The sequence below is a fragment of the Coenobita brevimanus genome, chromosome 57, assembly GCF_032717465.1.
Source record: "Coenobita brevimanus isolate Jiangsu-jjx chromosome 57, ASM3271746v2, whole genome shotgun sequence".
NCBI classification, from domain to species: Eukaryota; Metazoa; Arthropoda; class Malacostraca; order Decapoda; family Coenobitidae; genus Coenobita; species Coenobita brevimanus.
Genome location: NC_137010.1, coordinates 12,069,939 through 12,082,823, shown reverse-complemented (window position 1 = coordinate 12,082,823; position 12,885 = coordinate 12,069,939). Strand labels below are relative to the sequence as shown.

The following is a 12,885-nucleotide window of genomic DNA, read 5'->3' as shown; positions in this document are numbered from 1 at the left end:
CTATACTGTTTATCCAAATAATATTGCTAATCCTCACAACTGTCACCATCCCAGAAATTTCCCATTCTCTCCTTCAATAGTTTTTAATTCCCATTGCAGTCTTTTGTGCAGCACCCTACAAACACCTTCAAATCCAGGTAGACACAGTCTACCCAGCCTTCTCTTTCCTGTTTGATATCTACCACTCTGCTTTAAAAGTTCAGTAGGTTTGTCACACTTCCCTGAATGCAAGTTGCTTTGCCGTTAGTACCTCATTTTCTTGTAGGAACTTAATCCACCATTTTCTGATAATTTTTTCACACTGTTTGCAAACAGTGTTGGTAAGGATACAGGTCTGTAATAAAGTGGATCTTCTCTATCATCTCCATTATAAATTGACTATATTTGCCCTTTTCCAAACTTTCCTGTGTTCAGTTAACATTTTGTTTCATTTTGTTTTTGAAGGATCCAACATGCTTGCATGCGTTGGCGGCTATCCATGCTCCTCGATCTCTGGCAGCCCAGATATTTAGTCCCTTAACCCAGAGGTCACACTCAGTGACCTCATCCCAGGTCTTTTTCAGTCTACCTCTCACAGCCCTACCCCTAACGTTAACACTTTTCACCCTCTGCACCCATTTGCCACCCCCCATCCTCTCCACATGTCCCAACAATCTCAATCTACCCCTCCTCATCACAACACCAATACATTCCAATCCTATCCTACCTCTCAACTCTTCCTCCGTCGTAAACCCAGCTCCCCCAGGCCACACACTCAGGGATGCACTGTACATCCACCTAATCATAGTCATTTCTGTAAGTTTGAGCCTGTGAATATCCTCATCCTTTATTGCCCAGGTCACACTACCATACAGCATTACTCTCCTAACACATGCTGCCTACAAAGATCCCAAGCATGGAAGGAGAACCCTCTCAGTGTCAGGAGAGGCAGCTACTCCTTGAGCTTCTTCCAACCACTCATCACTCTAGCCTGACCTCCAGCACATAACATGTCTCCAAGATGAAAAAACTGATCCCCACACACAAGGGACTCACTGGCATATTCAGTCCATTTACACCTGACAATCTCCACATGCTCTCCCCAACACACCGCACACATGAAATCAGCATTATCTCACAGTCTACCTCTTATACCACTACATCTCTTATGCCCCCACTTATCACAAACACTGCACAAGATGGAATTATTTCCCACACCCTTGTGGCAAATCGCAGATTGCCACTCTTCCTCGTCATTGATAGTACTGTCCCCAGCCCTAGATACAATCACTTTTGTTTTATCTGCATTTACTCCCCATGTACCCCATTCCATCTTTCCACTGCCTCCCTTTCATTCTATGCAGTCAACACCAAATTACCAGCATACAACATCTCTCACAGGAGCCCATTTCTGAAGTCACGTGAGAGGGCTTCAAGTACTAGTGATAAACAATAAGGGGCTTAAGACTGACCCCTGATGCACACCAACATTCATGGAAAACTCATCACTCAAATCTCCATTCACCCTTACCTGGTGTGAGCAGCAACATACATTGCCATAACCACCTTAACCAGCCACTCCTTGATCCCAAGCTTTCTCATTGCCTACCTCACCACCTCTCAAGGGACTCTGTCAAAGGCCTTTTCCAAATCAACAAAAACAGAGTACAGTTCCCTTTTCTTTCCTATATATTTTTCCTGAAACTGTCAGTCAATATGGCATCAGCCAGTCAAAAACTCAAACTGCATCTCATCAGTATTTTCTTTATCTCAAATCATACCTTCTAGAACTCTCTCCATTACCTTCATTATCTGGTCTAAAAGCTTTATGTCTCTATAATTTTTTTTTTCATGGGCATCACTCTTCCCCTTGTACACATTTACAGTTACACTCTTCAGCCAGTTATCTGAGACAACACACTCATATATAATCATATGCAGTCAGTGACTAACCACACTCGTGTATCTCCTGAGGTTTTCATCATTTCAGCAGTCAACTCAGCCACACCTGGTGCCTTCCCCATCAGCATCCTGCCTATTGCCATGCTCACAGTAGCAGCATCAATCAGTGGCCGAGGGCCAGGCACTGGATCTGCTGGCTCCAAACCTTCTCTGTCCCAGTCAAACTCCTCACTCATCTGCCTGTTGTAGTGCTCACACCAGGTGCCTTTAACATCCCCACTGTTCACCACTACCTTTCTTTCACCATTCTTCACACACTGATCACCTATGGTATCCCTATTCTCCCTCTTCATCTTATCTGCCACCTTAAATATTTTTCCATTCCACACTATTTAGGTTATCATGTAAAAGTCTCTGTGCCTCAGACTTTGCCCTGTAAACGTCTTTTCTAGCCTTACGCTTGACAGCCAAATATTCCTCTTTGTTACCACCCATTTTCCATTCCCAGAAAAGCCTTCTTTTCTTTAACTGCAGCTTCTATGCCCTCGTCTCACCACCAAGTTGCTTTATGTCTTGGCGGAGGGGCCTTATCCATCCACACTCTGAAGTAGCTCTCAAGAGGTTATTCTTGAGGGTTTTATGCTGTTCATTAACATTTCCATCATCATCTCCCTGTTCATATTATAAATTGGGTGTATCAGTCAATCTTCACATTCTTTTAACCCTTTGAGATTCCGATGACGCGATTTTGAGTCATCATAAATCCATCCGTTGAGATTCTGATGACTCGAATGTGAGTCATACGAAACAATATTTTCTTTTTGCCTGTTTTTCATCTCCTGTCTGGCCTTGTTCCACATGTACCATTTTGTTTATCCTTTTCCAACTATCTGTTTTTATAGTGATGAGTGCATCAGATAAATATGCATAATAAATAGCTTCTTACCATGAATAATATCGGTATTACTAGCATGGATATTTGCCTGCGTGACAGCAAGAGCTTTCTCCGTGAAAAGTAATATAAATTGCGATAATCTATATATCTATAGAAAGGGAATTTACTTTAGATTGACTTGGTGCTATCAAATTTCACGTAACTCTAATACTTTATTTTTTACAAATATTTTTGTATGGAAGGGTGTGCGATTTTTTCATTTTGGCTAACTTTTACTTGTCCTATTGCCCTTTTAGCTATCGTATTTGCTTTTTTCAGCTATACTACAATAAAGGCAACTATTTAGCTTTAAAATGGTACCAGATTCATTAGTCTACCATAATAAGTTAGTGTACAGTGGCCGACTAAGTACAAATATCGCTGCACGACAGTGCACTCAATGTGTACAAGGCTGAATCTGCCACAGACACAATCGGCGGAAGGCCAAAAATCTCGAAGGGTTAATATCCATTCAGCAATGCCATCTGACCCTGTGACCTGTCACACATGTAATTACATCATCAGTTGTAACAATTTCCTTTTTGTCAGCAGAGAACTGCAGAGCCCTCCCTCCTTCACCATATGCCATAAATTCACATCTTCATTATGGTCTGAATGTAGCCTTTTGTTCATTAGTTTGCTCGTATCCTCATTCTTATCATATATCACTACCCCCTCTCTCAGTCACACTGTAGAATCCTATACTTTCATTGTGGTATTTACACATTTGTAGAACAATTTGGTTCCCTTTTAATTTTAGTGATTACAATATATCCTTTGTATATTTCATTTCCTCTTCTCTTCATTCCTTGGCATAGTAATTTCTTGCATTCTTCTTATCATTTGATGCTCTCTCACTATGTTTGCTTTGTAATCTTTTCCTTGCTGCAGAGTGTGTGGGTGGTGAACTGAGTGAATTTTCCTATTTGAAAGTTGGATTGAAACAGGGACATGTTATGTCTTCATGGTTGTTCAGTTTGTAACGTTGTTGTCTTTGAGAGAAATGAAGTCACTGAACAGACAATAAAGCTGGTTGGTGAGAAAATGGAAAATGTGAGTGCATTTAAGTACCAGTACTTGAGCAGTGTGATGAACAAAGATGGAGGTTTAGAGGATGAAGTGCTTAAAAAGTTACAACAGGGAAGAGAGGTTGCTGGTTCATTGAAAGCAGTGATAAGAAATACGGAAGTAAGCACAAAAATAAAGAATTGCTGCCTTTCAGTATTTTGATACCCACTCTGACGTATGGAAGTGAAGCTTGGACGTTGTTGGAAGGACACAAGTCAAGGGTGAGAGCAGTGGAAATAAGTTATTATATATATATCTATATATATATATATATATATATATATATATAGATATATATATACAGTAAGCCCTTAATTCACGCAAGGGTTACGTTTCCAGACCCTTCGCGTATGTGGTAAATTCGCTTATACGTTCTGCCCTTGTGTGCACATAATTACGCATATCCACTAAGTATATTACATCTGAATAATACTGTTTATACACTACATACACCTTATAAACTAGCATAAAGTATGAAAAACAACAAAAATGTAAGAAATTTAACACTGAAACCTGACAAGCACAGGCATAGGTGGAGACACTTCAGCAGTCTGGTGCACAAGCCCTCATTGCCTCCCATATGCTACATTCTGCCTTCTTTATTGTCCAAACAGTTGACTCATTCACCCCAAACATACGGTTCCGAGCCAGTTCACAGGCGTAGGTGGAGATACTTTAGCACAGTCTGGTGCACTAGCCCTCACTGCCTCCCGTATGCTACGTTCTGCCTTCTTTATTGTAAGAACAGTTGACTCACCCCAAACACACGGTTCCGAGACAGTTCACCATGAAGTCAAGTCACCATCAAAACATGGACGATTCCCTGTTATTCTATAAATATACTTATTATTGATTAATTAATACTTTAATAACTAATTTTCAGGGGGATTTTATAACTCATATGAGTAAAAAACTAATGTACTGTACTTGCTAAATAAACTGGTATGTAAATAAATGACGGGGAATCGTCCTGACAGAGAATTGTCGCCGACATTCCTCCCTTAAGTTTGTCTAACACTTTAACTTTCTCTGTCAGCAACATCACTTTACGAGTGCATTTTGGTGTGTTACCACATGCATCACTAGCACTACGGTTAGGCCCCATGTTGGCAGACAAGGCAAGCAATCACTGGAAGGCAGAAAAATAAGCCACAAATAACAATTCGCGAGTCACGCATGGTTCGACCGTCAGATTCAAATTGACTGTGTGGTATGTGGTAGACCTCCCTCACACACACACACACACACACATATACATATATGTATGCACACAGGCAGCAGGTAGGCATTTTTATATTTTATTTATTTCTCTTGTATATTAAAATTATTTATTTGAATACTATAATTTTGTTTTAATTATTGTACGAAAAATTCATGGATAACTGAAATCGCGTGAAAAAAGTTCGCGTGAATTAAGGGATTACCTGTATATGTATATATATATATATATATATATATATACAGTGCTGGGAATGGTACTAATAAAAAGTAGTGGCGCTCCCATTCCCATTACTAGCTCAAAAAAGTAGTGGCGTTCCTGTTTTCGCTCCTTGATATAAAATGTAGCGGCACTCCCGCTCCCACTACTTTGGATAAGAAAAAGGTAGACGAAGGAAAGGTTAACAAAAGTCTATGATATAGCAATACACTATATACTGTTTTCAATAATATTAGTCAGTCTGAGTGGTTTTGTTGTGTACCAGTAATGTCAGTATACAGTATACTTATATGGGGAAAAAAAAAAAATCATATACATGTCGGTGTTGCATTAATGAAGCTTAGAGCCGAAGGTACAGGAAAAAGCTATTTACTGGATAATGTAACAAATGTTCTTTTACATTGTTACATGGTATACCTAAGTAACGTACTTAAATAAAAGGCAAAAAAGTGGCCTACCATTGATACATCATATATAGATTTATTATATTTTCAGTTATACCTATTTATGCTATGTACGAAAATGAAAGTAAAAATGAACTGGGGCTTTCTTTTAAAGGCTATTTATACAATAGCAATGTTTTTTCCATTACTTTAAACTGAAAGTAACATCCATCCATTCATTCATCCATCATCCAATCCTACATTGCCCCATGAGGAGCATAGGAGCCCGGGGCTAGGCGGTTGGTCCTGACATTTAAGATGAGAGTGACCAGCCTCACTCATCCCTGAGTGGCATTACATGAGCAATCAACCCCAACCACCCCTTGGATATAAACCTTCACCGGCTCAATCCGATTGGAGCGCAATATTTACTCACTAAACCCAGCCCCGCCCCTCACCCTCACCTCATCCACCCCTTCACTGACCCAGGGAAACTAAATCATAATTCCCGGGGAGACGGTGTGTACAGATTTGCCCTACAGTCAAAGCCAACCGTAAAGCAAATTAAAGTATTATCATTCAGTGCTTGCAGTCTTAGAAACAAGTTTAACAAACTTAAAATCCTTCTAAGTGTCGAAGAATTTCATATAATGACCGTATCAGAAACGCATCTTGATATAGGTAATAGAGATTTATTATTTGAATGCCAGTTAGACTCGTATAAATTTCATTATAAATGCAGAGAAAATGGATGCCCAGGAAGTGGTGTTGGGATATACTGTATGTAAAAAATCACTTAAACCCAACAGAGGTAACCTTAAGTGGACAGAACACCAAACTGGTCTGTGTCAAATTACGTTTAAAATATATGAATATAAATATTGTTACAGTCTACCATCGTCCTACTCATACTCCAGAGGAAGACACAGAACTATATAGTACCTTCCAGGAAGTACTCGATGGGGACGAAACGTTGATTACCAGCGACTTCAACTTGCTGTCAGTAAATTGGAATACAGTTACCGGTAGCAGTAATAATGACAAAAGAAAAACTTTTTATTTCAATGTGTCACGGAACTGACAAGACAGGGCAATATCTTAGATCTTGTTATCACTACAAATGAAGATATGGTCTCAAACCTCACTGTGGGTTGGGTGAACATCTAGCGACCATAATCTCGTAAGATTTTCCATGAATCTCTCACATATGAGTGCACAAGTAAAACTAAGATGCCGGACTATAAAAACGCAGATTTTAATGGCCTAAGGGATGCCCTGAGTACACTAGCTGAACATATAGAAAGAATTAATGATGGAAATGAAATGTGGGCAGAATATAAGCACGTACTCATGACTGCTCAAAACAAGTACGTGCCAGTGAAATCTAGACAAAACAAGGGTAGAAACAAACCAGCGTGGTTTAAAGCCGATATTAGCAGAGCAGTTAAAGAAAGAAACCATCTCCACACCTTGCTCAAAAGTCACACCAGTGAATTAGTCACAAGGCAGTATATCAGTAGTTGAAGAAAAGTTAAAAAACTCATTAGAACAGCCAAACGACAATTTGAAATTGATATAGCAAAAACAAGTTCTACGGATTCTAAGCTTTTTTATGGATACAATAACGGCAATAAGAGACTCAAGGCGGGCATTGGTCCACTTATCAGTGACGAGGGTGCCCTTATCTCGGACGATCAGGAAATTGCCTCTACTTTAAATAAGTTTTTCAGTTCAGTTTTCACAGTAGACGCCAATGACATCAACAAAGAGCATCAGATGCCAATCCAAAATGCACTAAATGACATGCATATTAGCAGTAATGAAGTGAGAGATAAACTTAATAAAATGAACAGTAATAAGACTCCCGGCCCAGACAATTTCTACCCTAAAATACTGAAAAATGTGGTGGATGTAATATGCAGTCCTCTAACATGTATCTTTAACCAGTCCCTACAACAAGGAAAGGTTCCAGCAGACTGGAGATTGGCTAACGTGACTCCTATTTATAAAAAGGGCAGTAGAGATCAACCAGGTAATTATAGACCAATTAGCCTAACCTCTGTCTTGGGAAAGATCCTCAAATCATTAATTAGAGATAGGATAGTTGAGTTCCTAGAAACTAATAACGTAATTAGGAACAGCCAGCATGGCTTTAGAATGCAGAGATCATGCGTGACAAATTTAATTGAGTTTTACGATACACTTTTTAAAATGAATGATTGTACCAGATCACTTGATATAATCTACTTAGACTTCCAGAAAGCCTTTGACAAAGTGCCTCATGATAAACTAATGACAAAAGTAAGATCACTTGGAATTGACGGAAATATTCATAGGTGGATACGTTGCTGGTTAAGTGAGAGAAAGCAACATGTTGTTATAAATGGAGTAGAGTCAGACTGGGCTCCAGTGACCAGTGGTGTTCCTCAGGGATCGGTGTTGGGACCAGTCCTATTTATTATGTATATTAACGATATCAGTGTTGGCCTAAACAACTTCATTTCTAAAAATGCAGATGACACAAAAATCGGCAACACTATATTAACTGGAGAAAACAGAATTAGCCTTCACAATGACCTTAATAAAATTATCAGCTGGTCAGAAAAATGGCAAATGCCCTTCAATGTAAGTAAATGTCAGGTACTGCAATGTGGGAAGAAAAACAAAAGATATGAATATGAAATGAAGGGCCAAATCATTAGCAAGTCCTCACTAGTTAAGGATCTAGGCGTACTAATTTCAGATGATCTGAAATGTTCAAATCAATGTATCTCTGCCGACAATAAAGCCAACAGGGCCCTAGGCTTCATCAAAAGACATTTTACATATAAAAGTAAAGATATTGTAATCCCCCTATACAAAAGCATAGTCAGGCCACACTTAGAGTTTGCAGTGCAATTTTGGGCGCCTCACCTTGGTAGCGTAGGGCTACCAAGTTAATCCCATCCCTGAGGAATAAACCATATCTTGAGAGACTCAGGGAATTAAACCTATTCTCTGTTAGAAAACGGAGACTCAAGGGACAGCTGATTGAATGTTTTAAAATTCTAAAAGGCTTTAGTAATACTGATTCAAGCAAGCTATTCACAGTAATTGCTGAGACTGTAACTCAAGGAAGTGGTATGAAGTTGCAAGCAAGGAGGGCTAATCTTGATACAACCAAAAACTTTTTCATTTACTCTGTTGTAAGCGAATGGAATAAACTTCCTGGGAATGTGATTGAAAGTGTTACCATAAATACAGTAGAACTCCGGAATTCATACACAATTCGTTCCTGGAGGCTGTACGAGTTGCAAATTGTTCGTAAACCGAATCATTTTTTCCATAAGACGCAATGTAATTTACGTTAATCCGTTCTTTAGTATGGATGAAACGGTAGATTTCGCCATACTATAATGAATGGCAAGATTGGAGACATGGGTTCCACTTCCAAACTTTGCAATGAGCTCTTTTTTTCAGCTCAATTGTTGTTCCCACTGCTTTACTTTTAGCTCCAGCTGACTCACTAATCTTCTTAGGGCCCATGATTATGTACAATTTTCTATTGAAAATACGTAATTCATCACAAAGTTTAATCGAGCCTGTATGACTGATGCATAGCTGGCGGAAGACAAAGCCAGACTGGCGACCATGTGGCACCTACGGTGCCGCATCTCTTAGTGCGAATAACAGGTCACTGTATGAGAACTGGAGCGATTTTTGGGCAAAAAAGCTCTACGAAAACCGAGTTGTACGAGTAGAGAGGCGTACGAATTCCGGGGTTCCACTGTATATTTAAAAAGAGACTGGACATGTATCTCGACGCAATTGGTATTGTTTAGTTAGGATGGAGCAATTATTGCATATTCGCGTCTGCATTCATCTGTCTATTAGACACAGACAATATTTTAGGATATATATAATAGATAAACATTTTATTCATCTTTTGATAAAAAAGATAAAAAAATAAAAATTGCATGCATAGAGTAAGTATGTGGCTGTATGCCCAAATTTTCCTTTTCCATATTATTCTACTTTCTGCCAATCTTATAAAATTCCTCCAGGTTTTTCATTCCTGCAAGGTATTACTTCCTCTCTTGTTTCCTGTACGGCATATGCCGGAGGGTCTGGAGGGTGGGGGAGAGAGCCTTCTGCTGTGCTATCCTTTTCTCCTGCTCCTATGCACTGCATTAGTATTAAGACATATTAGTATTAAGGCCGGACCACCTCGTAGGGACCGTAAGGTCTGTGTATCTATGTAACTCTCTCTCTCTCTCTCTCTCTCTCTCTCTCTCTCTGTATACACATATATAAAATGCAGCATGAGAATGTATTTTTTGAGTTATTTTTGCTACTGCTATATATATATATATATATATGTATATATATTTTTTTAAGGGTTAAAGAAAGCTATACCTACTTCTGTTTTGAAAGGTTTCCCAGGTTGAGTAAAACTGTCTAGAGATGTCAACAATAAACTGAAGATACAGTATTGAAAGCTAGCATTTCATGGCTCACTGCTCTATTGAACATTCTCCATATTACTTCATTATTTGGTAGCTGAACACCTTAAGAAAAATAGGAAAAAACAGTAGAATTCTTGTAAATGTTTTGGATGGTGACAGGATGAGAGCATTTAATTTGGGAGAGCTTAACATTTGCAAAAATTATGAACTTTACTTTTTTGTGTGTTGTCATTACTCTTTATCTTTTATCTAACTTAGATATTATATTTCCCTCTCCAGTGAACCATCTCCCAATACTAAAAGCTGAGGTCATCAAATATGTCATCAGTTTCCGGAGTGCCCTGCCTGTCGAAGCGGTCAAAGTGTGCATCCCTGACATGACACGTCTACTAACCTCTCAGTCCCCAGTTGTCCATACCTACGCTGCTGCTGCCATTGACAAGGTATTACTTCTTCGTGTGAACAATCAACCGGCAGTGCAGAAGGCTGAGGTGTCCCCCTTGGCTGGAACACTCTATGGCAACCTGCTGGGGGTGTTGGGCAAGGAGGAGTCTGAGCAGAATGAGTATATTATGAAGACAATGATGCGTGTAACCAGCATCATTGAGGGGGATTTGATGCAGCATGCAGGCTTGGTTGTTCCCCAGTTGATAGTAAAACTCCAGCAGATAGCCAAGAATCCCACCAAGCCACATTTCCTTCACTACCTTTTTGAAACACTTTCACTAGTTATCAAGACAGTTTGTGGCTCTGTTGATGGGGCTGTGGCAGAGTTTGATCGTAACCTTTTTCCAATCTTCCAAGAGATTTTGCAAAATGAGGTGGATAGTTTAATTCCATACATCTTTCAAATAATTTCCTTGTTGCTAGAAAGGCAGAAGGGAGAAGTTCCTGAGGCATACCTGTCTTTGCTTCCATTCCTTGTCATGCCTGTGTTATGGGAACGTCCAGGATATGTTGCACCCATGGTTAGATTACTCCAGTCATACATTGAAAAGGCTCATGTTCAGATAATACGGATGGAAAAATTGGAGGCAGTACTAGGGGTCTTTAACAAACTTAATGCCTCCAAGACTAATGATCATGAAGGTTTCTACCTGATCCAGTGTATGCTTCTTCACATGCCCAAAGAGTTGCTTGATAATTATTGGAGCCAGATTTTCACCATCATGTTCCGTCGCCTGACATCAAGTAAGACAACAAAATATGTAAAGTCACTTTTGGTGTTCATGAGTCTGTTTGCTTGCCAACACTCTGCTGCACGGCTCATTCAGATCATTGATACCTTACAGGCCAACATGTTCTCGATGGTGATAGATCGGCTTATTGTACCAGATCTCCAGAAGGTGAGCAGTGATACTGACAAAAAAATCTGTGGCATTGGTCTGAGCAATGTGCTGGGAGAGAGTGAAATGTATACAGGTCGTTACAGTGCACAGTGGGGCTCTGTGTTGGAGGCAGTAGTAAAGCTGTATGAGTGTCCTCAGGATGATACATTGCCTGCAGGGGAGCACTTCATAGATGTTGAGGATATACCTGCCTTCCAGGGATCTTCTGCCCGCCTTATTCATGCCCAGAAAGGAGATATTGATCCCCTTGCTGGCCAGGTTGACAACCCTCAAATATATCTTGCACAGCGTCTTACCCAACTCTCACAGGCACACCCAGGCACCATACAGTCTCGCTTGGCCACACTCAGTCCAGAGTCACAGGCACATGTATTGAGGTATCTCCAGTTGGCTGGATGTAATCTTGCCTGAATGTTATATGGCTGTTACAATTTTGTTTGCTGCTTTATACAGACATGCATCATTGCTCTTCTGGGTGATACTGTAGAGCCATATGTTGGCACTTCACTTGACATTATTATGCTAGATTGGACTTGTAACTTGGCCGTAATGAATTGGCATGAAATACACTTTGGTCAGATGTAAGTTGACTTAAAGAATTGGCACCAATATGCCAGATTGCACATGTAATATGGAAGCAACTAACTTCTTCAGTATGTGATTGTGTCTGCTTGTTGTATCTTGCCAGATTCAGGAATGGTGGGTGTAAGTAATGTGTAAAATGCCATCATCATCATCCAACTCCTTGAAAGTTGTCAAGAAAAAGATAAACACGTTCTGAAATCAACACCCATAATGCCTGGTGCTCATTGTGATTTGTTGGAAATCTTAAAGGTGTGGTTTATAATATCATCATCATTCACACAGCTATTTCTCTTTATGAGTTGATGGAAATCTTAGAGTTGTGGTTTATATTATTGCATCATTCATACAGCAGTTTCACTCCGGGTGAAAATCCAGTGATGGATTAGATACAGTATGAAAATTTGTAGATACAGTCAATCCTTGTAAATTGCGGCAATTTACAAGGATACAGTCAATCCTTGTAAATTGCGGCAATTTGGGTCTGGACCACTGCCGTGATTTACGAATTCCATGATACATGAATAAAAACTCTTATGTGAAAAATTAATTTGGGTCTGGACTTTGGCCAACCCGCCCCCATAGCACCCTACCTACACCTATCTAGGCACCATCAAACACAAACATACAAATTTAGGAATATTCAGTGCATGTATTAAATAGAAATAAGCAATGTTAAGGGATCTCACTTTAATCCTATGACGAAATTGCTTAAGTGAATTGAGTGGGATGGTGTTTGGAAGAACTTAGAACCTCTCAGCATGAGGTGGGGGTACTCCCTCATGTTGTTCTTCTATCTCCAGCT

The 12,885-nt window shown here is 39.7% G+C and overlaps 1 protein-coding gene across 1 annotated transcript in view; it reads left to right on the top strand.

The window, feature by feature from the left end:
- Cse1 (chromosome segregation 1) overlaps positions 1 to 12,271 on the top strand; it is a 125,360-nt gene extending 113,089 nt beyond the window's left edge. Inside the window, exon 11 of the mRNA XM_080274211.1 lies at positions 10,429 to 12,271. Within this exon, the coding sequence (XP_080130337.1) occupies positions 10,429 to 11,909 (1,481 nt within the window). The 3' untranslated portion in view covers positions 11,910 to 12,271. The remainder of the gene's footprint in view (positions 1 to 10,428) is intronic.
- The last annotated feature ends 614 nt before the right edge of the window (positions 12,272 to 12,885 follow it).